This window comes from Thyridium curvatum, assembly GCF_004353045.1.
Source record: "Thyridium curvatum strain D216 chromosome Unknown NODE_24_length_455711_cov_82.946811, whole genome shotgun sequence".
Classification (NCBI taxonomy): domain Eukaryota; kingdom Fungi; phylum Ascomycota; class Sordariomycetes; order Thyridiales; family Thyridiaceae; genus Thyridium; species Thyridium curvatum.
In genome coordinates this window covers 305,857-332,091 of record NW_022156779.1, presented here as the reverse complement: position 1 = coordinate 332,091, position 26,235 = coordinate 305,857, and the positions used below count along the sequence as shown (strand labels likewise).

Below are 26,235 nucleotides of genomic sequence, written 5' to 3'. Positions count from 1 at the left end.
GGCGCAAGTGGCCGAGCCCTGGGATCAGGTCACCGCCGGCTCTCGCCCTCTCCTCCTGTTCCCCATCGACAATGACGCCCAGACAGGACTACTAACCTACGCAGTGCCATGCAAGTGCCAGCCCGGGCTAAAGCCATCGCCGTCACATCTCTCTCATCGACACCACCTTTCGGCCCAGCGCGTGTCCAGTGCCGGCCAAGGGTCTTCGCTCTTCTCACAGGGGCTTATTTCCCTGGACCCCAATGTCCGCCACACACACACTCCCACTCCGTACACACACACACACACACACACACACACACACACACACAGCCTTTAAGACGTGGTTTTAACATCGAGAGCAAGAAAAATCAGAAGATCCACCTCCTCGATCGCGCCGATCTCTTCCCCCAAGAGGGAATTCATCACCGGCGACCCCGACACTCCCAATGGCTGGTACCGAGGAGAGGCCGGACCCTGAGACCTTACCTATTCCAGGCAATACATGCCTCTCTGTCTTTGTCTTGGAACATCTCTAGACCATCATCGTCTCTGGCAACGGCGAGCCAATGAACGCCCACTCTCCGGAGCGATTCTTCCCCCCCTTCTCTCTCCCTTCTTTCTCCCCAATGGCCCCGAACATCGGGGAAGCAAGAGCCGTTTCGACACCCCAGACTAGCCCATGGCATATATGCAGTCTGCTATAGCATATATGCCTTTGTTTTATACGTAGCAGTGCGTGCTGTGCCTATTCCCACGCAGGTTCGCGAGCGCAAAAAAAAAAAAAAAAGTCTGGGGTGCGGGCGGTTATTTCAGCCCTCCTTCCCGGCATTCCGTAGGGCTTCCATGGGAAAGTCAAGACGTTACACCTGGGGCCTGGCTGGCTCTGTCCCTTTGTCTCCAAACCCAAGTCCCTCTTGCAGGTGACGTGTATATTCCATCCCCCTTTTGTATCCCAGGTCAATATATATGTGCGTTTAGTGCGGTACGTGCAAAAGGTTCTTGGTGGGAATACCTGGTTGATAGCGAACCCCAGGTTCCCATTGAGCCTTTTTCATACGATGCACCCCCCAAGGAGCTCATTTCGGATAATTTCTAGAAAACAGTAGGTTCTGTCTCCTTGTGCACAGTTCTTGCTTCTGCCTTGTCTTGGTCTCTCTCTCGATGGCAGTCATCCGGCTTTCTGTTCCTTACATCCAGAGGCTAAAAGCTCGTTCATAGTGGTATCCATTTCATACATTCCTGCATAAGAAAGTCGAACTCAAAAAGGACATTGGCATATACATGTGCACAATCGAATGCATGCGTACCCCCTGCCTATAACCTCCAGCGCCGATTGCAAGCAGTTTCTCTCTTCCCCCCAAGCTTTTGCATACCATGTCTATGCCATCCAGGCAATAATGATAACACCCCCACACCCCATGAGATGACCAGCATGCATGCATACATACACACGGCCTCTTGAAAATAAAAGAAATCATCCAAAGGAGAAAACAGAGTCGTAAGCCGTAAATCCCGTCAGCTCCATAGACCCGCGTCATCGTCGTCGCAGTAAAGGGGGTCGGCCGTAACGTAACAAACAACATCAATTCGTCCCACATCATCATTAGTGAACGAAGGGGAAGGTCCCTTCTATACCCGCCGCGGCAGCAGCATGGTGAGGGTTGCCAATCATGCCGTAGTCCATCTGCATCATGCCGTCGCCGACGCTGTAGGCCCCAAAGTCCATCTCGTCCGGCTGCCCGCTCCAGAACATGCCGTCGAGGTCCCAGAGCCCGTGCTGGTCGAGCATGCCCATCATGCCCATGCCCTCTGCCGGCTCCAGGCCGATCGGCGACATGTGCAGCTCGGCCTCCCCGCCCAGGAGCATGCCCTGCTCGCTCATGGCCTGGTGGATCGAGCTCGGCGACTCGCTGCGCTGGTGCATCATGCCGGGCTGCCGCGAGGCCTCGTACATGCGCCAGATGACCTCGCGGCTGCGGCGTGCCGCCAGCGACCACTCCTCCATGGCCTCGAGGAGCTCCAGGATGGTCTCGACCTGCTTGTGCCACTCGGCGACCCGCGGGCTGTCCCACTGCCAGAAGATCGAGACCAGGGGCACCATGGCGGCCTGATAGAGGAACCAGGCCGCGTTCCACCCGGACATCTGGTTCCGGGTCCACTCCCGCTCAATGTCCTCGACTGTGTGCCTCGCCAGCTCTCGGCACGTCTCAATGGCGGCGATGTCGTGCTCGGCAGCGTGAGTGACGCCGCTGGCAGCCAGGCTCAGGAGTACGGGCCGGTGGAGCAACATCCGGAGATTCTGATAGCGCCACTTCATGATACAGCGAGCAATGTAGAGCGGTTCCGCGCATGGATCAGTGGTCCGCAGCAGCCAAGGGAGGCTGCTGTACCAGTTGACTAGCTGACCGTCCAAGTTGCACCGGTCCTCCGTGGGGAGCAGCGGGGAGATGGCAATCATGTCCTGGATCTGGGTGGCGATCTTGCAGAATTTGATATTCTCAATCAGCGGGAGGATACCCGCATGTTGGGACGAGTCTCGAGAGGCATTGATGCCGAACTCGGGAGGTTGGATATTAATGGCCGGGCCCCATCTTCCAAAGGATGGACGTCCCATCGTTGTAGTGGCCCAGGTGTCGAGGCAGAACAGACTCCACCACGTGCGCCGCCTAGTCTCGGCTGCAGCCATGTCACTGGTGCTCTGTGCGAGGCTCTCTCTGTGAAGCCCTAGAGCACTAGCCATTCTGATTGTAGCTCCGAGTACCGCATTGGCCATGTTGGGCCTGTTGATGTAGTGAAGGTAGTAACCACCGATGAGCGCCAGGGCTTGGACACTCTCAATGTGGCTGCTGCCGAACACATCCATGGGCAGGTGCTCCATGGCGCGGTTGTAGTAGTTCATGTGATTGTAATCGTCAGACTTCATGGCCACCACGCTGCCCATGGCAAAGACCATGTTGAGAAGGGCAAGCCATGGGCCATCGAAGCGTTGCCCCTCAAGATAGTCTGCCCGGAATGTGGTCTCGTCCAACATGGGAATGAAAGCATGGATCCGCTTGAAGTAGGCATCGATCAAGGTCTGTCCCTTCCAGGACCAAGGAACTCGCTGGGGGTCCTTTTGTCCCGCTGGCTTTTGCTTGATCGCTGGGAAGTTATGTGCCGGCTCGATGTTGTTGAGAGGCGCCGACAGCGAGCTCCTGAGGCCCGGCTGCACCTTGAGCATGACCATCAACGCTGCCTTGATGGATGAAGCACCGAGATAAGAGGCCTGCCGGTCGACAGACAATGATAGGGCGTTGACGTCGTCGGCTTCCGCGGGGATAGGGTCGCGGCCGCGGCGCTCCTCGTCCCACTCGGTATCGCGCGTGGGGATTTGCTCAAGGTTGAGGCCTTGCTCTGACTTCATACACAAAGGCGATTGAAGATCGTCGCCGAGAGGAGACGTGTGTAGAGGTGGAGAGGGAAGGGCCGTTGCCGAAGTGTCAATCATCGGCCGGTCTAAGAGACTGAGAAGCTCTTGTCTGGAAAGCGGGAGCAGGGCTTGAACCTCTTGGTTGGGATATAGTCTTTTCAGGATAGAGCGGCACTCCTCGAGGGACTGAGAGAGGGCCTCAAGCGTTTTCCGCGAGGGGATCACTCGCTGGCGGTGCTTGTCATAGAAACACCGCTTGGGAGCGCGGCTGGATAGGCATTGACCACATGGTTGTTGGCCATCACACCGGCTGGCAAGGACAGGCACGTCAACATCGAACATGACATGCGTATCCTGGGGTATTACTTACATCTTGCGACGCTTGCACTCAGCACAGGCATGAGGAGTGGTTATCCTCTTGGTGGTTCCGGTACCATTAGTCTTGGTAGTCTCCTGAGAATCCGTCGTGGGCTTCCTAGGCGTTACGCCCTGGAAGGTGTGGAACATGCCACCTTGGGTGGGCACAGGGATGGTGGGTGCCATGACGAGTGCTGCTACCAGTAGCAAGGAGGATGGCTGAGCCGAGGAGGGAAGATGATGAGGCTGCCAGATATCCAGAGGGAGTGCAACGACGTCAGTGGATAGGCAGGTGTGAGCAGGGCAATGGATTGGAGCGAAGAAGCAAAAATAGATATGGCGTTGGTGATGTTGGTTGAGTGCAGAGCAGAGGGGAGGTTGCAGACTTATATATCTACATTACATGCAGTTGGAGATGAAGTCCCTGAGTGTGTGGGGAGGGCATGCCTGGGGGAGTAACGGGAGGCAAAGAACGAGAAAGTCTGGGAGCCAGACAGAGGTACATGAAGCTAATCGAGGGTATGGAGAAAGATGCATGCTACCCTCTCTCCCTAGCAGATCAGGACCGGGGTCAAGACGGGAAGTGTGGAGAGGGGTTCCTGGAGGAGATTCGCCCCGTTGAGGGACGTTATGAGAGACTCTTGGGGTGGGACGAGGGTGGAGAGAGTAGTAGAGGGCCAGGGCCAGTATAGCAAGCCGAATAAGGAGTAGATGGAGTACCTCGACTGGTCGGCCGCTCTGGGGCCAGGACTCAGAGGCGATTGGAGTCTTGGTTATATGGAGGGCAATGTGGATTCAAAAGCACACCCAAGATTCATCAATGCCGTGCACCAACCTTGCGGCGCGGTGTTCACAGCAGCCCACAAGCCACGACGCCACGGGCTGGCAAGGGTGTGCAAACTGGTTAATTGTCAGGCACAGGTTCACTTATAGCAGGACCTCGAGGCCCTGCAGTGGTTTGGGGTCGCCGTACCTGAAAGCTCAAATTAATAGCGCAAGCAAGCTGGTTATAGGCCGAGCCATTCGAGACGAGCAGGAGGTGATTCGGGCCAGAGGCCGGCCTCAGACGTCGTCGTTGTCGCATAGGACGCTCGCACCACGTCGTAAGAGTCCGTATGCGCACGCGCAAGAGAGACTTTTCCTCGTCCTCCGGAGACGGTGGCGTCGTTTCAGTCACCTAGCTGAGATGTGGCACGCTAGAGCAAGCCGGGAGGACGCAAAGACTGTTGTAAAGGGAAAGGCGCTGCGGAGTACCGGCTCAGGCATCCAAATCTGCAGGCCTCTAAGCTCGACTTCAAGCCTGGATCCGAGATGGATAAGGACCAGCGCCAAGCAGCGGGTTGATCACTCGGTATGTGAAGCGAGATCGAGCCTTAAACCTGACGAGCAATGAGGGAGAAGAGGCTTGTTGTGTGGGGTAGTCGAAAGCATAGGGCCCTGGAGGAGGAGTGATCATCCTGCTAACTTGCTAGTAAGGGGAGACACCACACCGTCTTCTCCTCCTCGAATTACGGAGTAGTGAGAGGGTGGAGAGCAGCGGGCGGCAACGCACATCACCGTTTGGTGGAAGATGAGAGCAACAACAGATCTGCACGGAGTAAAATCGCAGCTTCAGTCAGAGACAAGGGTCGAGCCGGCAAAACTTGTCAGTCTGTCCACTGGATGGGGGAGTAGTAGATCGATACACCTGCTGCTACCCATCAATCAAGCAATCTGCAGTGACCAGTGGCGGAAATACTGGTCTTGGAGAAGAACGAGTTTCCCCTCCACCACTGTCCAACTGGCCACGAGACAGAGACAGAGACCCTGGGCCAGCAAAGATAACTGAGCAGCTACAGGCAGGGCCGACTGCCAGTGGAGGGATCAGCAAGATCTTGACTTGTTTGAGGGGTGAACTCTGCTCGGGTTGCAGCGCGAGGGTTGCAGGGGAGAGGCTGGTGGGCATCTGCTGGTGTGGATGTGGATCCCCATGGGGTTCGAGAGGAACAGGGCGGGAGGAGAGCCCAGCGCATGGCTCGACAGGGGGGCCAGGATAGATGAAGTGGCCAATGGTGGGTCATCCTTGTCCAACAGAGCCCTCATAGCATGACACCCTGCCCAGGAGACACGAGCCGGCGTGCCCAGCAGCAACTAATGGGCGTCCTTAGCAGGGCAGTTAGCGGGCATACGGAGTATGTGTGTGCTTTGGTCACTGACGCCAGAGCAAGACGGCCTCGCTCGAAAAGGAGTTCCGAAAGTGTCGGGCGTCGACTCGGCCATTCGGCCACTCTGCGGCTCTCGTCCCTTAGCATGGTCTGCAAAACAAGATGTTGGCCGGTCTTGCCGCCCATACATCCATGCGTGACCAGCAAGGCTAGTCCATGAAAACGAGCACGATGATGAGAGAGAAGGGTGGAAGAGACGGGGTCCTCTTTGCCAGTTAGCGAATGCCCCATATCGCCCCTCTGGCTTGCCATCCCGGATATGAAGCAACCACTGGAAGGAGGTGCGTGGTTCCCAGTATTGCGCAACACGCAATAGCTCGAGCTTTGTTGAAGAGGGACTGGAGGACCAAATCCATGGATGGTACCAAGTCGAGAGATCGACCTTGCAGGCGGCCAGGACCAGTGAAAGCAGAAGATCGCCCGTGAGGCCGACAACGTGTTGCGAGATTGATGTGCGTCGCGCGTGCGCTGTTGCAAGGTACCAGATTGCTCTAGTTGGTGCGTGAAGTGCGTGAAGTGCGTGAAGTGCGTGAAGTTAGTGGGACGGACAGCGGGCAGTACCGAACCACTCCACTGAGCCGTGTTCCTGAGACAGCTGGATACTCACCAGTCTTGCATTTGTCGACGTACCTGAACTTGCACACTGCACCTTCTGTCGAGCGAGCCACGTGAACTCGGTCGCTTCCCTCCTCGCAGAGCTGCACAACATCCATCCATTCCGTCCCTCTGAACGACGATCATCGACGGGTTGCATCCGAATTCTGAATCTTCCAATCCTTGCACGCTTTCGCGACACGCTGGTGGTCTTGTTTAGATTCTCTCCTCGATTCGCTACCCCGTACCACCACATGCACCCCAGCTTTCTTTACCTCAGAAAGTACCTCTTGTCGATCTCCCACAGGAGCAGGTCGCACTACGGAAGAACTTGGCTTCGACAGAAGCAGCTCACCGCATGTCTCTCCTTTGAGCTGCTAGATTGGTCTTTGTGTCTTGGGACTAGAGGAAGAGACCAGGCGGGCCATTCTGCAGACTGACAGCTAGGTTCACCTCGCCACGCGAGTGTCGAGGGATGGCGCGTAGATCGTGATGCGTCGTCTCTGCGCTGCCACAATGAGCAACTGCTCTAGGTGCATGACTGACCGCCATCGAGTTGGAGAACCAGACACACACACACAGACTCCAAACCGGACCCCTGTCTGCGCTGGAACCTGCATGTCTCTGAGCGGGATCCCCACACTCGGCCACCCAACCACATCAGATCTTGTCCTGCAAGTGTTCTGGAAAGACGGCCAAGCGAGCCTAGTACCATCCACATGTCAAGGGGCCTCGAAGCCGAAGATCCTGGAGAGCATCCGGCTCCTGAACCGCTAGGTTTGCTCAGACCAAAGCCCCCCCCCAGAGGTTCAAGCTTGTTCAGACCGCACCAGACCACACGCCACGTCCCACAATGGCCACAAGGGCATGGCTGTCCATCTCAACCTCTGACCAAACTTGGTCGCACCGCTGCGCGAGATAGATACCCAATCTCCTTGCTTTGACTTCCAAGCCTCGTAAGTAACCATCGAGTCGAACGTCTCGGGACACCAAGGCTCCTTGGCTCCAGGTTTCACCATCCCCTCTCGTTACCGCCGTCGAAGAAAAGTCAACTTGGTTCACGGTCTTGCGGCTCGCCCGGAACGCCCCTGCTGGTACCTGGACTAGCACCCTCACTAGGCCTCGTGCCCATTGCCATGAACCAAAAGAATGCACAATATGGACAGCGGTGGAGGTATAACAGCTGTCTTAACGACTCTAAAGTGGGCTGTCCGTCTGGTGTGGGCGTTTCCCCAATAACACCAGCAAGCAGAGACTGAACAGCCCTCCAAGGACCTCGGCACCTTCGAGGTGAAGCGCCTAACAAGATCTTAAAGAGTTTCCAGGCCGAGCACATGATCCAGGCTGGGAGTGGTTGGACTAACGCACGATGATGGACCAATTCAGCTCCGTTATGGACGAACAAGCGATATTAACTGCCCATGACCACAGACTGGTACCGTACTTGTCTTCGCGCCCGTCCATCCCTTGGCGAGCCTTTGTAAGTTATGATTCATGGCCATGATGGCTCGACCAAGTACCAAATTGGTCCGACCATCTCGGCTCGACCATCGCTTGCCACCAAGAAAGACGCGCGCGACGGCCACCAGGACGGTGATAATAACTACGACGTGGCGGGGCGAACGAGCATGGCAACGCGGGATATCGGGCTTGCATCGGCGTCTCGCTTGACCAAGCGTATGTCCCCATTTGCAGCAGAGTCGCGTAAATTGATTCTGCCGTCCCTGTTTAATTTACGGACCTGTTCATGTGCAAAACACCAACCCCAACTTAGAGCCTTTGCGCATCACCCAGTCTTCGGCTCACTCGCTTTCCTTCGGGAAAAGGCTCGCACGCCAAGTGACATATGACAAGACGAAGAGGTGTCATGCAAAGAATGCTCTGCTGACCCTCCACGATAGCATTGTCCTTACGCTCATTCTCTTTGGCCTTGGATAATGCGGACTGCTTCCGTCCCCCAGAAAATCCTCCAGCTTTCCGCCGACTTACACGGTCATGCGCCCCGCATCCCTTCCACCTCCGAGGCTAGGCTTTCCGTATCCTGGATCCCGCATGGAACGGTTTGTCCATATCTAAGCCGCCCTGGTCATTATCCCACATGCGTGCTGCATGAACAGCACATGACCTGTCAGGTTTTCCTCCTTCTGAGCGCAGACCAGACCACTATGTCGACCCGTCTTGCTACTATGTTTTCTTGCCTCTTCACCTGGGATCTTCCGATCAGTGGGAGTACACATGGGGAAACCGTACGATTCCTCAACACCCTATTGGTCAGTCTACCAAGGCTCGATGACCAGCTTCCCAGTGGGAGCTTCTTTCCTTGGTTCAGCACTGCTCAGGCCTCGCCCATGGAGGTCTAGTCCGCCAGACACACAAAATCGATCAGGTTTACCGAATCCGTTGTGATGACTTACATGACGCCTCAGCCAGAGATCATCTCCCTCCGTTTCGGGAAGTCGGCCCTCAAACATAAGAGTTCAAAAGGGTTCGCCCACCAGCCCCTCTGGCCCTCCCTGACATCATTACTAGAAAGGCTTGCCAGCACTCATCATCGCAGGACGCCCTAAATTGTGGTGTCGTTTCACCATGATCGCCAGGCTCTCCGTTACGCCGACTTGACGTCTATGAGCTCATCAAACTTAGATTTCCCAGGGTCTTCGAGTGGGTATTTCTTCTGAGGGGCAAACGAAAATAGAGCAGACTTGGACCTATTCCCAGCCACAGAACAGGTCGAAGGGCACTCGCTCCCGGTCGTAATAGATCATAACCTTCCGCCGGCGAAGCTTGCCGAACCGTCTGTGGGAGCTTATTAGGCTACGCAGCTCTCGAGATTGGTGAGTGGCGGCCGGTCCAATCATCTTGACCAATCCAGGATGTGCCTGCCAGGCTCAACCATGGTCAAGGGCCAGGGAAGCAGCCACTCGACTTGTGTTCTCCAGTCCAGGATCCTCGCCGGGAAAAAAGGTTCTATACCCACCCACAGAATGTTCTTCGGTGTTAGCTGGGTAGTTGTCTATCCAGAAGCAATGATACACGGATCTGCGTACGACTCTCTGGGCAGACCAGGAGCATCGACGGTGATATCCAATGGAACACGACGACGCAGACTATCACGGCAAAAGGAGACGGGAACCAAAGAAAATGCTGTGCAAGCTCTCGATTATGACCTAGCAGCACCGGCATAGGGAGTTCTCTCCCCCATTAAGCCAGTGTCCAGCGTGGCATCAGTACTAGCCTGCCAGGCCCTGCGGCCCGATGCGGTCTCCGTCAGGACCTCGAGGCCGGTCAGCCCGGGACCTCGAGGCAGCCCGAACAATCCAATCTCTGGTAATGTGCATGCAGAGCACAGAGGCGTGCCTGTCGTGGAAAGTGTGCGTGCGCCATGCAGGAGAGCGCGCGCCTGTGTGGGCGACAGAGGGCCAAAAACGGTCCTACCACCTCCAAATCCAGCCACCCATCTGCCATTAACGGACAGGCAAGCCTGCCCCCAACTTTCCTTTCGACGTAATGTTCTCCAACTTTGTCTTGCCAACCCCCCCCCCCCCCCCCCTGCGAGGACCGTGATTCCGCACGGATCTGCAAGGGCGAGTGCCGACTTCCCCCTCAGTCACGTTGCAGCGGGATCTCCATGGTACCCACACATTCTTCTCTCGTCCATCGACAGCTCTCTGCCCCTGCGAGTCACTTTTCCCGCTGCAGCGCATGCTATTTCATATGCGGAGGACCTGACATCGGCTTGCGATGCCGTCAAACACGCAGGTGTTATCAATAGGTATGTACTGTTTCGTGATAATCTTGATCACTTCTTGGGCAGCCATGCCACCAGTGAGGGCGGAGATGTTGTGCAGCTCGCCGCCTGCCGCTCGCGCCACCTCTTCCGCAGCCTGGCGTACGCGCTCATTCCCGGCTGCGAAAGGCACTATTCCACTTATGGCGCTGAGGATACTTGAGGCCGAAGCTGAAGGGTCATGTGCGGTGGCCGAGAGGGCGAGATAGACAGGGGCCAGTGATAGTGGCATCATTGTCATCTCTGCGTTGGCATCATTCGCCAGTTCATCTTCTGTGGCAAACATTTAATAAATCGAGGTCCCCTGCGAACGAATGGCAGGGCCGTGCTGAGGACGAGACTTACCCACAAGCTTGGGGAGGCGAGAGTCACCACCTTCGGCTGAGTTGATGAGTTTAACGAATGCTGCGTTCTTGCAGAACAGTTCCACTTCGGCAGGATCAACGCCCTCGCCACCCGGAGAGCTCTGGACCATCTCCAATACCTCTGCAGCGTCTTGCCGAGCCTTCGTCTTGTAAATGTTCTGTAGCTGAACGTAAATCTTGGACTGCGCCTTCATATCGGGAACACTCCCTGGCAATGGTAGACATCCGTGCTTCTCGTAAAAGTGCCTGATGGCTTCGGCTATCATCCAGAACCCAGAACTCTTCTCATTCTGTGGTCACGAGGTCAGTCGCACAGCGAGGTTTGATAAAATCAAGGGTCATGGGTTATAAATACATACAGGGTCCTTTGGTGTGTAATCAAGGACGGCCTTAAGCCCAGATGGAAGCGATGGCGGCACAATATTCTTGACGACAGCGGCGACAGCTTCGTCGAAGTTCTCCTCGCCACCTTCGGGATTGTCGCGTCGGGCAGCTGCTGCAACCATGTCTCTGAAGGCGGTCTTTTCCTTGTACGTCAAGGGATAGGCACCATCGTGTTGCTCCCTCCACTTGTCAAGATAATGCAACAAAATGACAACATATGGCAGGTGACCATGCTCATGGTTGTTGAGGTTGTCAATATCGGAAGTCAACTGCTTGGCGAAATTGGCCAGTTCTGGCCACGGTGCCAAAAGTCGGAGATCCGTCGTAGCTGTCTCGTCCGGGTGAGTGTCAACGATGGGAAACGTGCCTGGTAAGTGAGCACGGAAGTACGAGTAGAAGCCGGCTGAGTGGAGTGCCAACAACGGAGTCTTGTGTCTCTTCCCGTATTCCTCGATCGTAGCCAAGTCTTGAGGCTGGATGGGGAGGGAATACAAGATCATCGTAAAGATTGGAGAGCCAGCTAATAAGCCGCGGAGATCCAGACTGAGCTACAGGTCCTTGTTAGTGCTCGAGGGCGCTTGATGATATATGGGAGAGTCAACAACTTGCCTCGGGCTTCGGGTGCCATTCCCCCTCAACTTCTGGGTTTAACTCAACCAGTAAATCCACACAGCTCTGAGCTCTAGACTTGCCCAAGCAACTTTCATCTAGGAAAAAGTTGACCCCGAGATCTGGTTCTTGAACCACTGACTCGTCATAGATTGTAAACCGACCAATGCCTGATTTGCGGTCAGTGACAACAGTCCTTGCGGTCCTCGGGGCTATGTTTGATCATACCGGGAAGGACAAGGTTCTTCAGAGCTTCGACTCCCACGGTTCCCGAACCGGAGTTGATCAACAGGATGTTTGCAGACTCGAGAGCAGCTTGTCCACTGGCAGCCCATAAGCGCAACTGTCGGTCATATTTCCTCTCCTTCTCTGAGGGGCCATGAAGGACCGGCGGTGTCTGACACATCACTATTTCGGTCATGGTTTCCTGAGACGAAGAGCGTTGGGCCTGTCCGCCTTGGGAATGAAGATATCAGCAGTTTGGGCGCACAATGAGAGTTGATATGAGTGGGTGGTGTCTGGGTGGTGTCTGCCGTTTGAAGTGAGGCTGCCTGCAATGTCGTTGGCACCAGCCAACAGCCGCAAATGGAGGGGCAGGCAGTTTGGCGGCAGAAGGATGACCTATGGCGCGTTGGATTCGGTGGGTCGTGGCTGCTGAATGAGAGGACGGCGGTTGATACGACCACACCTTCCGCATCTGGTTCCCCACCCCACTAGCTCTACTCCAGGCAGGCGGCGACCTCACATTCACGAAGGAGATATCAATCAACGGTTTTCAATTTAATTACTGGAGGAACCTTTTTCTTTGTTCATTGGCGGCACGCACTGCTCGGTTCTCGAGACTTAACATATACTCTGGACCAAGTCGATATCATATGGTGATGCCCTCCCTACCGAGCGATGGAATATACCCTGAAATGCAACAACCTCAAATGCAGGACGGAGCTCCGTGGTCAAGCTCTCGTCACTACCTGCAGGTAGGGGATGTCGATGGACTGGAACGAGAGGCTTCCACCAGGTTGACTAACACGATACACACAGCCACATCTACTGCCTCGACTGTGCTGAACGGTCGGGACTGACTGAAAAGGGACCAGACCACACCCGTACTTGCCCAGGGTGCTGCAGTGTGTTACCAAACCCCGATGATGCAGTCGTGACGAGTCTCGAAGCTCGCGATGAATACAAGACAATCGTCTTGAGTGGCCTCAGTCCAAATGTGATTATGGAATGTGCTGGGAGGGCACTCAGCTTTTGGAACTATCAGATGACGCAAGAGATGTCAGTATGCCTAGATACGACGTGAGGAGAGCTTTGTCTGATCATGTTGTCCACTAACTCTTTTCATCTCGCAGATTTTATCAGGAAATCTCAGCCAATGCGCTCACTGATCGGCTGGGAAAATTGAAGACGTACTGCGAACAGGTAGTGACTGATTCAAATCGCCACGTAGCCGATATGCAGGACAAAGTAGAGAGTATGTGAGCATCTATCCCCATACTAACACGGTTAGTTAAGAAAACAAATCATATCAGGTTCGGATTTAGAACATGAGCGATTGAGGCAGAGCAATCAGGAATTGTTAGCCCGATGCAAAGAGAAAGACAAGAAAAACCTGCAGATTCAGGAATTGAATGACAAGTTGAAGCATCAAGCAATGCTTGGGCAAGTAAGAGATGCTGCAGCCGATGCTGTGGACTCTGCATTTCAAGCTGCTGGTCTTCAAAACGAGAATGGATCGTTCCATGGAGCGAGTTACAGTCACCAAGGATTCGAAAGACAGACAGAGCCGGGAATGCATCAACAGCACAGAGGTCCGGTTGACTCCCTCGAACACCGAGCACCGCTCAGGGATCCGGGAGGCTGGGACGGTGTGTTCCGTAAGTTTATACCTCAACGCCTCCTTGGGTAGTTGCTAAGTCTTGTTCAGGAGGTCGATCCTCCACTCCAGCAGACCACCAAGCAAGGGGGCGTGATGTCGCGCATGCAGGTGCATCCACAGTCCCGGGCATGGCGGCAAGCGGCGGGTCAATGAATGCACAGGGGTTGGGAAGGAGTACTCAAACTCTCCATGGTTCGCAGCCACGGCCCTTCCCTACCAGCACGAGTTTCCCTGGTGTCGGGCTCAGCGCAGGGGTGAAGACCACTCAAGGTGGTGGAGGTCTTGGATCGAGCTTTGCTTCCACAACGGATAGGCCTCAAGGTCAGTGGATTTCTTAACTCTTGTGCGAACTCTCTAACCTCTTGCCCCGGCAGTTGCCCGACCGAACATTCCCGGAGCAACACCAGCAGCAACCCCTCGTCGACACGACGGCTTTGTCAGGGGAGGCGGGAGATCCCTAGGCACGATGTGATATTAACGAAGACAGACAAAGGATTGTTCGAGGCTTGACACTTGCTTTGTGAAAGGCAGCAGCGTTTTGCTTGTTCAGGCCTGCTCGGGTAGGTAAACATTCAGTCAGTGGCGCGACATTATCTTTCTCGCGGTCACATTGCATGTCGGTTCCTTTGTCGTTTTCTACAGAGTTAGACTGGAACAATAATACAATCCACGTGCACCTAAATACCTTGTTGTCAGAGAACAAAGGCTTTGCCATCGCAGGACAAAGAAACAGGCTTTGAACAACTTTGGTATACCATGGAGCTATAAGTTACTAACATCTCACGAAGACTAACTTGCAGGCTCTAGTGTCTGGAAAGACAGTCTCGTCTGCCGGATAGACTTGACCACAGCTGGAGAAGGATACCATTCGACTCAACTCGACGGCGGGAACGCATTTGCGACCCATCCACCAAGCCTCCACACGCACAAAGCCAAGCCGAGGTTACGGCCGAAGAAATGGGCACTCTTCTTGACTACCCTCAAGAGGGATGCGGAGGCACCTCAGTGGCCGGGTTGCGAGACCCAAATTGTTGGAAGTTTTGGAGATTATGGAAACCATATGCCGTGGACCCAGACCTGCGGAAGCGCACAAAGGCGTCTCGACGGGCTCGGCAAAACATATTGGCCTCCATTCATCCAAAACAAGCTTCCAACGATCAAGTGTGGATCGTTGAGCGCATCCCCAGTGATACGATGGCTGTGCCGGATAGTTTGAACTTCCCGCGCTTGGACGCACCAGCGAGGACGGAGATTGATGTTTCTCGACTTGGTCAGTTTCGTGAGGCGCTATCGTCTCATCCTGTTTCCAGCGTGCGGACGGCTGTTGCAGAAGACACCCGCAGAGATGGCTGCTTGTTCACTGGAAACTCGTTCAGAGTTGATGTCGACGAAGCAAGCATGGATCCAACCATTCTAGAGGTTGCGCGGGTCCCAGAAGCTGCAGATAGCGCCATTCCTCAAATCTGGTTGAGTATGGATGATGCAAGGGTCGAGCACAATGAAACTCCATCATGGGTGGTATCCAGCCCTTCTTCTGGCCAGCCAGAGGAGCCCGTTGATCGGGAACAGAACCATCTCCACGTGCCACGGCGAACTTCATCGGTGAAGCGAGCGTACCGCATGGCGGAGAGGATCGATCAAATTGCCCAATCCATACCGGATGTGGAGGGTGTCGTGTACACCGACAGCTTCGAGAAGCTTAGTTGCGTGGCGTTGTCTCTCCAGCGCCATGGCCAGCTTGAGGTTGAGGCCCAGCGATGGCGGAAGACGTCGGAACACAACGAGCGCCTTCTCACGTATTACATGAAGCGGGCAGCTCACCTGGAAGCAGAGAATGAGTCTCTGAAGCTGGTGCACAAGCAGGTCCTTTCTTGCGGCGACGGCCTTTTAACTGATATGTGAACAAGCATATCACGTCACAGAAGCCTCACCCGGGGCCAGCTACCTGCTATAAGTCGGCTCTGTCAAGTAACAGGACGTTTGTTCCTATGCGTAACATTGGAGAGGGGATGTGTACCTATATATATATATATATATGCAGGCTTGAAGTTATTGTGCAGGAGCTAGACCTCATGTATCCTCATACGGGAGGCCAGCGAACAGACGAAGTGAGGTTTAATAAGCTCCCAAGTAGCACATGGCGTTCAGAATTTAAATCAATACTTTGAAGTATGCAAGTATCATGATATGGTCGGATAGACCGGATCGCCGTGCATAACAGGAAAACATGAAAGCTCACAGGACGAGAGCATGTCCGAATTGCCGGGCTTGGGTAACAATGCATATCCGTACACGAGAAGCCGATTAGTGTCATCCATAGGCACCTACAAACAGCTGAAAAGGCGTGATGGTGGAATACGAGAAAGTCCCCCACACAAGCAAATAATTTGGTACCCTTCAACCCCAAAGACCAACTAGCTGATTCGGTGTTGGCCAAGGCGTAGGACCTCTGAGCTGACAAGCCTGAATGCCTACCAACTTGATCACGGCATGTAATGGATATCGTCTTGAACAGTATCTTAGCGGTCGGGGCTCAGCAAAGGTACCTTTCAGAGTCAGGCTAGTACCTTACGGAGGCAAGTGGGTGTCTGAATGGTTGACGGAAGTTCATCAGGAGCTACCTCAATCTTAACAATCAATATCCCTGTCACATCCTTGCCCTAAGAACTCGGAAGAGCTATCCCACTACCTAACTCCGATGGGCTTGATAGATAGTCAAGTACTTCTGTTAGCAGTCCGTCATCTAATCTGACCATCACTTGGGCGGTCATGGGCGGTACCTATGGGCGGTACCTGACAGGGGATTGATTTTCAAGTCTGTAGCTAGCTGACTGGAGGGAGGAACTTACGTAGTGCATGCCAGCCAATGAGCTGTCGGTCTTTGGGCGATGTCTTGGGGCTAACGAACTCTCTCCCGCGGGCTAGCGCTCATCGGGACAAGTACTCACATGTAAATTGCCTTATCAAAGGGCCAAAAAAAGCACCAGGATGGATGGACCCCTCGCTACGTACACGAGCAGCTGTTAGTGACACTGCGCGTTCTCGAGCGCCAGCACTATCTTTCCAAAGCAGTGGCGCCATCTGGCCCCGTATTCCCCTTATCGCGGCAACCCAGCCCGCACCTAAGAGTCGGGTGTTCATGTTTTCTCCCCCCCATTTATTATCCTCCATTCTCGTCCAGCCTGCCTGCCCTGTCGTCGTAGCCCTCCAGACTCCCAAGTACAATGCGGCTTTGAATTACTCTCGTTATAATACCGATTCAAACTCAATTCAATTTTCTGACATTCGCTCCCCTCTTCAATCGACCATCTTCAAGTACTTCGTTTTAATCAACAGATCCCTTCCCTCTTCATCACGGACAACCCAGGTTCTCCAAGCATTTCGGATCCACTTCCATGTTTTTCTAGGAGCTGACGTACTTCTTCGTTTCGCGCGTCGACGCTGATCGCTCACGTACAATCGACCCGATTCTCCCTTTCCGCACCCAAAGCAGGTGCCAATTTCAGCAAAAAACGGTTCTTATCGCAACTAGTTACTCCTCATGGGCAAGAAGTGTATGTAGGAGAAAGAGGGCCCGGAGCCTGTGCTCGCATGTGCTAACACGTCCCGACTTATGCAGGGCGATGGGGCGTCATCCTGGACGCCGGTTCCTCAGGCACGCGCCTACACATATATCGGTGGAAGAATCCCGCAAAGGCTCTCAAGGATGCTTCTCCGGAGGAGCTTCACAGCTTGCCTAAGCTGATGACGGAGAAGAAATGGACCAAGAAGATCCGCCCTGGTGTGTCGACATTTGGCGAGAACCCTTCCGAAGTTGGCCGCGAGCATCTCCAATCTCTTGTCGACCACGCCCTCGACATCATTCCTGAAGATCAAATCCATGATACCCCGATATTCCTCATGGCAACGGCCGGCATGCGCTTACTGCCACAGGTTCAGCAAAAGGCCCTGACACGCGAGATATGTTCCTATTTGCAGCAAAACACGCAGTTCTCCTTGCCCGACTGCGACTTGCATATCCAGGTGATCAAGGGCGAAACAGAAGGGTTGTACGGCTGGATCGCCTCAAATTATTTGCTGGGGGGTTTCGACCACCCTGACATGCACAACCATGGCAAAGACCACCACACGTATGGCTTCCTCGATATGGGTGGCGCCTCGGCCCAAATAGCCTTCGCACCGAACGCCACCGAAGCCGAGAAGCATTGGGATGATTTGAAGCTCCTGCGGATGAGAACTATGGACGGCAAGCCTTCCGAATACAAGGTCTTTACTGCAACGTGGCTAGGCTTTGGCGTCAACCAGGCCCGCGAGTCTTACGTCAAGACCTTGGAAGATGCCTATCAATCACCAGACGTTGTTGAACTCCCAGATCCATGCATGCCTACTGGGTTGCGGACGACGTTGGATGGACAGCCGGCGGACAAGAGCGACAAGACGGCGCCAACTCTAGTAGGAACGGGCAACTTCAACGAATGTCTACGCAAGACAAAACCGTTGCTTGGAAAAGATGTGCCCTGCGAAAACGAGCCTTGCTTGCTCAACGGACAGCACGTGCCGGCTCTCGACTTTGACGTGAACCACTTCATCGGAGTGTCCGAATACTGGCACACGACCCACGGCGTATTCGGCACCAAGGACGACAAAGCATATGATTTCAACACATACCAGGAGCGTGTGCAGGAGTTCTGCAGCAGAGATTGGGATGGTATTGCGACGGAGTACAGCTCGAAGAAGGAGAAGAAGGCACGCGAGGCACAAGAGGCCTGCTTCAAGGCGTCATGGCTCATCAACGTATTGCATGAGGGAATCGGCATACCGAGACTTGGTCTCGACAAACCGCCAGCCGGTTTCAACGTGTCACAAGGAGCACTAGAGCACGCCAAAGAGAAGGGCTTCCTCGACCCCTTCCAACCCGTGGACAAGATCGAAGGTATCGAAGTAAGCTGGACCTTGGGCAAGATGGTGCTGTACGCCGCAGGGCAAATTCCACCACAGGGTAACAAGGACCTCCCCGTCGGCTTCGGGAGCAATCTGCCGGGCAAACCGACACCACCTGACTTCAATTTTGCCGGATCGAACTGGGAACCTCTCAAACACGAACCTGACGATGACGACGATTGGACCGACACAGCGGATGACTTGTTGGAGAAGGCCACGAAGAGGTCGACGTCGGGTTTCTTCGTCTTTGTGCTCATCCTAGTCCTTCTCGCTTATGTGTTTAGGAAAAAGGAGCGAAGGTTGCGGCTCTACTCCAAGATCAACTCTGTCTTCCGCCGTGGCAGGAGGCCCGGTAGTCCTAGAAAGGGTGGTCGCGGATTGGCAGGACTGACCCACAAATTATTTGGCCGATCATCCGCCAACTATGAGCGAGTGATGGAAGAGGGCGACTTGGAGCAGTTTGAACTGGGCGGCGTGGACTCGGACGACAACGACCACTCGGACAGCACAGAAGGATCTCGCGTTGGCAGGTCTTCGGGACTCGCGACACCCAAGGTCAATATCGAATTATACGATGACTCACGGACTGGTTCGGCTATCGACCGGAGCGGCCTGGTTGTCCGCACAGAAAGCAGAGAGAGGCTCCAGCTTCAAATGCTGAACGCTGGAAGAAGAAGCAGGGCGGGAAGTCCCACGAGACTGAAAAGCCCGTTGATGACGCCGCTGGAGGAGGATTGAGAATCCTCAGAGTAGTTTGTGCCTCGCTTGGTTGGAAGTCGATGTCTTGTTAGCGATTCATAGACGGTACATTCTCCGAACAAGGTGTTTTGCAGGATCTCATATTTTGGGAAGGGCAGGGTTAGCGGTCCTTTGGAGTTTCGTGGTGTCTTTAATGGAAGGGTGGCATCATTATCAGCCTCATACGAAAAAGCAGGCCGTGAGTGGCTTTGCAGAGGCGACAGAAACGTCATCAACGAGATTTACATGTTTGACAAAATACTTGGGCCCAACTATCTCCCCCAGTAACCTTTGGAATAATCATAACTAGTATTCTCTTCTCTTTACTATCCCTATCCTAAGAAGATGCGGATCATATTGATACAAAGGCCCATTGCTGGGAAGGACCCTGGACAGAGATTTTGCTGGCATCTAACGTCCAAGTCAGCATGTCCTGTCGACAAATAACACTTGCCATGGCCAGGTGAGATTCGATTTTATCTCAATCATCCCTCTCCAGAAAGCCAGGATCTGTCCGCACGCGGCTCTCAAACTTGCGCCACCAGTCCTCAAACGCCTTGAGTGGCACGACCTCGACCTGGCCGGCCTGGCCGCTGAAGCTCGACAGGAAGTTGAACGCGTTCTTGATGATCCTCTGCGCCAGGACCTGAGTGCTGGGTTGCTGCGCGCCGCCGCCGCCGCCGCCGCCGGTGATCCCTCGAGAGGCGGCGGCCTCCTCGACCCGCTGGGCCACGGATCCGGCGTCCTCGATGCCGATGCCGATGACGACCGAGCTCTGTCCGCCGGGTGAGTTGGGACTGGTGCGCGACGACGAAGACGAGATCTTGAACACGGCGCTCTCCTTGCCCGGGCCGATGCCGCCGAGGAAGCGCGAGGCCGGGGTGCCGGAGGGGTCGGCGCCGGGGGTCACGAGGTAGATGGCCGCCGCCGTGCCGGGGGGCAGTGCGGCGCCCGGCAGCAGGAAGACGGTGATGTGGGAGGAGGCCGTGGCCGTGGCCGCGGCAGCAGGCGGGATGGAGAAGAGGAGCGAGGTCGGCGTCGGTGCGGAGGTCGGCTCCGTTATGAGGGGCTGGCCGGCCGGGACGAGGCCGAACAGGGGTTGGGACATTTCTGCTGCCCCGCCGCACCCGGTGTGGTGTGGCTAGGAGAGGGGTGGTGGAGAGGGGAGGCACGCAGGGTTGAGTGCGGTGCTGTTTGGCGAGAGCACCCTCGTGGCTGAGATTTGATCAACCGTCGAGTAGAGAGGCTCCCAGCATGCACGATACGTGCTGGATCTGAAAGGCTTGTGAGAGCTTCTGCTAGGTCAATTGAGCTTCTGTGCTCCCAGAAGCTGCTCAGAAGCTTATCAGAGTCGAACGAGGTGGTGGCGTTATGAGTGTCCTCCTCGAGCTTGTGAATGCTCGGCTAGTTTCTGGGAGGGGTAGGAGAATTAATGTTACACTGTGTCCTTGGCACCGCGTATAGCGATGAAGATCCAAATTGCGTTGTTGGATAACGAAGGCAGGCGAGACGGCGAGGCTGTAAAAGGTCGGCTGTCTGAGGGAACGAATGAGACTTCAAAGTTCGTTCCGGAGCTCAGACGGATATATCACGGCCTGGGCGGGGCTCCTGTTGCGGAGGGGCGGGCAGGGCAGACTAGCAAACAATTGCGATGGATACCTCATTGGCCAACTTGCAGTTTGGGGACAAAATCAGCCTCTGCACACCGAGACTTCACCTCTTCAGGTTTTCTTGTATTTGCCGTTTGTTAGCTCCGACAAGAAACATGTTCATCAACCAGTAGTTACTGGACAGACCTGTAGAGCTTGTCCGTTTTCATCCCTCCGACTACCCCGCTACAGTCTCGTTCTTCTCACGCCAACGAGATCTGCCACAGCCATCATGACTCAGAAGCTCAAGAATATTGATCTGATAAATTACTGTGATGCGTAAGTGCATATACATCTATGTTATGTCAGCATTTCAGATGTGTGGTCGGGTTGCTGGGCCGTTTGTGTTACTTGACACGCGGCACGTCCTGATGCATCTAAGTGCATCGTCTCTGATCAAACTCCCAAACCGTCTGCTAATACGTCCGGCATTCTCAAGGTTTCCGTATCCGACCACGGAGCCGGAGGAGTATGCCACACAGCTGCAGGCTCTGTGGAAGGTGGTTTGTGACGACGCCGAAGGGCCCGTCGAGATCGGCTACATGCTCCAGCATGTCTATGACAAGTTCGTCCAACTCCCCTCCAGCCTAAGAGGAGAGACCCGAGTGGACGAGACGGCAAAAACCGTTCACATCCTAGGCGGTCTCAAGACCGAGGCGGAACGGACCAAGAAGGTCGCCGAGATCACCGCACACTGGAGGGCCACCAAGTCCTTCGACGCTCTTCGTGGTTGGCGCGATGAGATTTGGCCAGTCTATGGGCGAAAAGGAGAGTTGCTCTTCAGTGTCGAAAGATCCGCGCTGGGGCTCTTCGGGTGCATGAGGTATGGTGTGCACATGACTGCCTATGTATCCTCGCCCGAATCTCCTTACGGCATCAAGATCTGGGTCCCCAAGCGGTCTGCGACCAAGCCGACATATCCAAGCATGCTGGACAACACAGTCGCCGGCGGGCTCATGACAGCCGAGGACCCATTCGAATGCGTCATCAGGGAGGCAGACGAGGAAGCGTCCCTGCCCGACGCCCTGGTGCGGAACCATACCCAAAAGATCGGCATAATGTCATACATCTACATCACGGATACGAGATCGGGAGGCGAGCAGGGTTTGATTTACCCCGAGGTTCAGTGGATTTACGACCTAAAGCTACCTGAAGATGTGATCCTCGTCCCGAAAGACGGCGAGGCCGAGCGCTTCGACCTCTGCACGGTGGATCAAGTCAAACAATTCCTTGCTGATGGGCTCTTCAAGCCAAACTGCGCCGTTGTCACCATCGACTTCTTCATCCGACACGGTATCCTGACGAGGGAGAACGAGCCAGCCTTTGATGAGATTGTGGACAGGCTGCACCGCATTATGCCGTTCCCCGGCCCACACCGCGAGCTCGGGCAGCCCGGGCAATGAATATCGTCCAGGCGAGGCACGAGCATCGTCTGAGCTCTAGCACTTTGTAGAACCTTAGAACATAGATGCTCGTTCAAATCAGCGCTTGAATAGATCTCATCAAATCAAAAACATCCACTCCTTCAGGTGATGATACACATTCTGCCCTCGCGCCCAGCGAGCCCTGTTGCAGAATGAACCCAAGTCTCTCGTATGCGATGCGGCTCGGCACTTCGATTGGACCAGACAGCCGCTCCGATCATTTCTTGACGAGAAGGTAGGTGTAGTCGACCCGAAGAGGGGTAAGCTTCTTATACGGTCCCTCGATTGACATCAACAACCCGCCGAAAGAGATGTAGGCCTTGCTAAAGAAAGCGTCAGCAGAGAGGACTCGCAGGAAGGCTGATTCGAGGGCCGCTTACAGTGATTGGCCGTCTGCGCCGTCCTCAAACTTGTAGATCTTGCCGTGGCATACGTAGTCGAATAAATCGGCGAGCGAACCCTCGGTGTTGCCGCCCTTGGTGGCATCTCGCCAGCCGCCCTCGTCATCCTTGCTTCCATCTGTCTTCAGCGAGCTGGCCAAGACGCAATCCAGACGGTCGCCCACTTGGCAAGGATAGAGTTCCGTGTTGATGTCGAGGTAGATGAGGGTCTGGTTGTCGTCTGAGGTGGCCTTGAGGCGCGCGACGCGGTCGTACTTAGACTGATCAACGTTGATAACCGTGAAGGAGTCCTCGAAGAGCTGGTTGTCACCAGCTACGCCTGCCATTGTAGAGATACTAGTTGAGCGCTACTGGAGAGGGCGTGTGTATGTTGTGGGTTGTAGAAAGAATGTGTGAGGATACGGGTTTGCGCGTTCCCTCAGATTTGCCTCGTCGTTCTTTGACAAAGATGAAGCTATCACAGCGTCAAAAATTTTGGAGGGACGGCTTATCAAAGCGCACTGAGCGTCAACTTCTTAACTTGGTCCAATTAGTGGATCTGAGGCGTGCCCCACGTGATGGGTGTCCTGTAGGTACCTGGGCATGGACCTGGGGCTTTCATGGTCTGTGCTGGAGGCAACGCTTTCCAGGCACCAAACCCACTAAACTTCGACAACCGGTCCCACTAAACACAGCCCAGCAATGGCAAGAGTGGGCGGAAGACTGCCACCACTTGCAGCTTCAAACAAATTTCTGTAGCTCAAAAATGCACAAAGCTATTGAGGTGTCATGAGAGCTCTTTTTGTCAGTTTTGAAAGACATAGAGACTCATAGGTGCCGATTATGTCCTTTCGAAAGCGGAACACAGTCATATCTGCGCCGGCCGTCTCACCGCAGGCCTCCACCAGAGCGGAGAGACAGTCTGCTCCAGGGACTCGCCCATCACCACTCGATGGCCGACTTACGACTTCGACCGGCACTGCGTCGTTGGACACTCTCCTCGCCGGGCATGCCGGCCTCCCTCTTGGATCCTCTGTACTCATAGAAGAGCAAGGCACCACAGACTTCGCCGGCGTCCTGCTCAAGTATTATGCTGCAGAGGGTCTTGTTCAAGGGCATCATGTTCATGTCCTTGGATATGGCAGCAACTGGAAGCATGAGCTTCCGGCGATTTCGACTGGCAAAACATCTTCAAATGTGTCCAGACGTATCGACTCGGCGTCGGAAGACAGGATGAAAATTGCGTGGAGATACGAGACACTCGGAAACAGAACTACGCCCAATGCTAGCCTGCCCATCAGAGGTTGGTATAGATCCCAAGAGGACTGCTCTAGGGTATATGTTTCATGGACTGACATCTGAAGCAGAGAAAGAGGGCACTTCTACAGACATCTTTTGCCATCAGTTTGACTTGAGCAAACGTTTGAGCCCATCCTCTATCAAAGGGACTTTGACTGCTAGTCCCTCCTCAGCTCCCTTGGGCTCGAACTTTGAGCCATCGAAAGCCGCATCTCCCCTGAAATCATTCATCAAGAGTGTGCAGACAAATTTGACATCATCACCGCCGGGTTCAATCCATCGCGTTGTCGTCCCTAGCTTCCTTTCACCAACACTCTATGGTGGTGGTTCTTGCTGCCCATCTGAGGTGTTGCAGTTCTTGCACGGCCTGAGAGGCCTGCTGAGGCAGCACTCGGGGCAGTTGACTGCGATGTTGTCTTTGCCCACGTCATTGTATCCACGCCATACCGGCCTCACCCGCTGGATCGAGCTTCTCTGCGACGGAACAGTCGAGCTCATCCCCTTACCAAGCGGACCCCCATCTGCATCAGTCCCTAAGCCGGGATCGAAGGAGACAGACAGGGCACAAGGCATGGTCAAGGTGTATGCACTTCCCATCTACCACGAGAAAGGCGGCGGCGGAGCTGAAGGGAATTACTTCCGAGAGAACCTGTCGTTTCTCCTCAGCGGATCCCGAGGATTGGTCATTCAGCCATACAGTCTCCCGCCCCTCGAGGAAGAGGACAACAAGGAACAATCTCCAGCCAGCACAGTCAAAGATGGCATTGACTTCTAGCCACGCAGGCCTTTGTCACTCGTGGAGAGCCTTGGTCTAGCATTTGATTGTCTTGGTGTTGTGTGGTATCGCCTCACCGCCCGAGAATTCTGCCGCTGCAACTTTTAATTCCACCACGAAAAATTGGAGAAGGTCCCAATCCTCTTCTTTTTTTTCTCCAAACCGGTGCTTGGAGCTCGCTTGGCCAAGCAACGGATGTTGAGAATAAATGGTGAGTTCAATACTTCTTCTCTTGTCGTGTTCTTCTCTTCCTATCCCGGACTACATGATTACGCAAAGTATATTCTATAATCTGTCAATCCACTGATTTATTCTGTGCTGAAACCTATACTTACCCTGAATGACATTTGTCCTTCCGCGTTTTCAATTTTATCATTCAGCTTGGTTGAGAGAGTATTGGACTGACCCCCAACAAGGAAGATCTAGACACCGGCTGATATGTCTTCCTCGAAGGAAGACGTGGAGCAGGCGCGCATCTCTAAGATTGCCGGCCGCTACCTGCTCTTTGACATCAAAGACATCATGCACCTGCGGCGCAACTACGGCATCTGCTCTATGCTCACTGGCGTCACGCCGCAGAATCCCAGTCAAACACTCTTTTCAGGCCTACCCCTGGAGATAGCAGCCGAGGAAGCAAAGCTGCTCGTGGACTTGGGTGCTGCTTACGTCGAGGATGACTGTGCCGCCCACCTGGCTCAGCTCACGGCTGTGGATGGTGCTGGCCGTAGGGCTTACATCGATTCGTTCAAGCGTCAACGTCAAGCCCTGCGAGACACGCTCATTGACATGGATGCTGAGAAGGATGCCATGAGGGCCGATTTTCGTGCAAAGAATGCTGCAAAAACAGCGGAGAGACGTAAGAAGAAGAGCAAGGAAGTCTCAGCATCAGACATGTTTGGCTCAGGGAACGGCGAGCCGCCTGCCATGAACGAGTCTGAGATTGGCCCAAACGAGGCCATCGACACCCGCGAGAGGGTTGCGGCTGCTCCTACAGCAGACGCTGGAAGCCGTCTTGTATCAATCACACCTGCCACGTCTTCTGACTTGATAGAGAAGGGTGCGCACCCCGCCACCGTCGGTGCTCCGCCCTCCTACGCGCTGCGCGCTCAGCTCAACTCTAAAGGGTTCTACACCACCCCAGGCCTGCGCTTCGCGGGCGACTATAGCGTTTATCCGGGCGACCCTTTCCGGTTCCACGCACACTTCACGGCAGTAAGCTACGGCTGGGACGAGGGGATCAACATGCTGGATCTCGTCGGTTCCGCTCGCATGGCTACCGGTGTCAAGAAAGGCCTGTTGATTGGCGCCGAGAGACCTGGTCCCGGTGCGGGCGACCCGAGTGGGAGCAACGTAAGGTCTTTTAGCCTGGAGTGGGCCGCGATGTAAGAGCTGCGGTGAGGCGTGCATGATCGATTATCCATAGAGCTTCCCGTCAGGAGCATACCCACAATAACTT

General features: G+C 54.6%; 9 protein-coding genes across 9 annotated transcripts; 5 read left to right on the top strand and 4 right to left on the bottom strand.

Annotated features, from left to right (window-relative positions):
- Window positions 1-1,585: 1,585 nt before the first annotated feature.
- On the bottom strand, window positions 1,586-3,934 carry E0L32_004891 (uncharacterized protein; the record flags this gene model as incomplete). Its single annotated transcript, XM_031139352.1, has 2 exons — window positions 1,586-3,659; window positions 3,762-3,934. The coding sequence occupies 2 exons, from the start codon at window positions 3,932-3,934 to the stop codon at window positions 1,586-1,588; spliced, it is 2,247 nt and encodes a 748-aa protein (XP_030996772.1).
- Window positions 3,935-10,256: 6,322 nt separating this feature from the next.
- Window positions 10,257-12,112, bottom strand: E0L32_004890 (uncharacterized protein; the record flags this gene model as incomplete). The annotated part of the gene is made up of 5 exons (XM_031139351.1): window positions 10,257-10,606; window positions 10,679-10,988; window positions 11,058-11,630; window positions 11,827-11,861; window positions 11,920-12,112. 5 exons carry the CDS (start codon window positions 12,110-12,112, stop codon window positions 10,257-10,259), a joined length of 1,461 nt encoding a protein of 486 aa, XP_030996771.1.
- Window positions 12,113-14,530: 2,418 nt separating this feature from the next.
- Window positions 14,531-15,475, top strand: E0L32_004889 (uncharacterized protein; the record flags this gene model as incomplete). The annotated part of the gene is made up of 1 exon (XM_031139350.1): window positions 14,531-15,475. The coding sequence occupies one exon, from the start codon at window positions 14,531-14,533 to the stop codon at window positions 15,473-15,475; it is 945 nt and encodes a 314-aa protein (XP_030996770.1).
- Window positions 15,476-17,114: 1,639 nt separating this feature from the next.
- On the top strand, window positions 17,115-19,252 carry E0L32_004888 (uncharacterized protein; the record flags this gene model as incomplete). The annotated part of the gene is made up of 2 exons (XM_031139349.1): window positions 17,115-17,127; window positions 17,193-19,252. 2 exons carry the CDS (start codon window positions 17,115-17,117, stop codon window positions 19,250-19,252), a joined length of 2,073 nt encoding a protein of 690 aa, XP_030996769.1.
- A 481-nt stretch (window positions 19,253-19,733) lies between these two features.
- On the bottom strand, window positions 19,734-20,360 carry E0L32_004887 (uncharacterized protein; the record flags this gene model as incomplete). Its single annotated transcript, XM_031139348.1, has 1 exon — window positions 19,734-20,360. The coding sequence occupies one exon, from the start codon at window positions 20,358-20,360 to the stop codon at window positions 19,734-19,736; it is 627 nt and encodes a 208-aa protein (XP_030996768.1).
- Window positions 20,361-21,133: 773 nt separating this feature from the next.
- On the top strand, window positions 21,134-22,304 carry E0L32_004886 (uncharacterized protein; the record flags this gene model as incomplete). Its single annotated transcript, XM_031139345.1, has 2 exons — window positions 21,134-21,180; window positions 21,341-22,304. 2 exons carry the CDS (start codon window positions 21,134-21,136, stop codon window positions 22,302-22,304), a joined length of 1,011 nt encoding a protein of 336 aa, XP_030996767.1.
- Window positions 22,305-22,542: 238 nt separating this feature from the next.
- On the bottom strand, window positions 22,543-23,052 carry E0L32_004885 (uncharacterized protein; the record flags this gene model as incomplete). The annotated part of the gene is made up of 2 exons (XM_031139344.1): window positions 22,543-22,648; window positions 22,706-23,052. 2 exons carry the CDS (start codon window positions 23,050-23,052, stop codon window positions 22,543-22,545), a joined length of 453 nt encoding a protein of 150 aa, XP_030996766.1.
- Window positions 23,053-23,548: 496 nt separating this feature from the next.
- On the top strand, window positions 23,549-24,779 carry E0L32_004884 (uncharacterized protein; the record flags this gene model as incomplete). The annotated part of the gene is made up of 2 exons (XM_031139343.1): window positions 23,549-24,008; window positions 24,073-24,779. 2 exons carry the CDS (start codon window positions 23,549-23,551, stop codon window positions 24,777-24,779), a joined length of 1,167 nt encoding a protein of 388 aa, XP_030996765.1.
- Window positions 24,780-25,217: 438 nt separating this feature from the next.
- Window positions 25,218-26,165, top strand: E0L32_004883 (uncharacterized protein; the record flags this gene model as incomplete). Its single annotated transcript, XM_031139342.1, has 1 exon — window positions 25,218-26,165. The coding sequence occupies one exon, from the start codon at window positions 25,218-25,220 to the stop codon at window positions 26,163-26,165; it is 948 nt and encodes a 315-aa protein (XP_030996764.1).
- Between the last annotated feature and the right edge of the window lie 70 nt (window positions 26,166-26,235).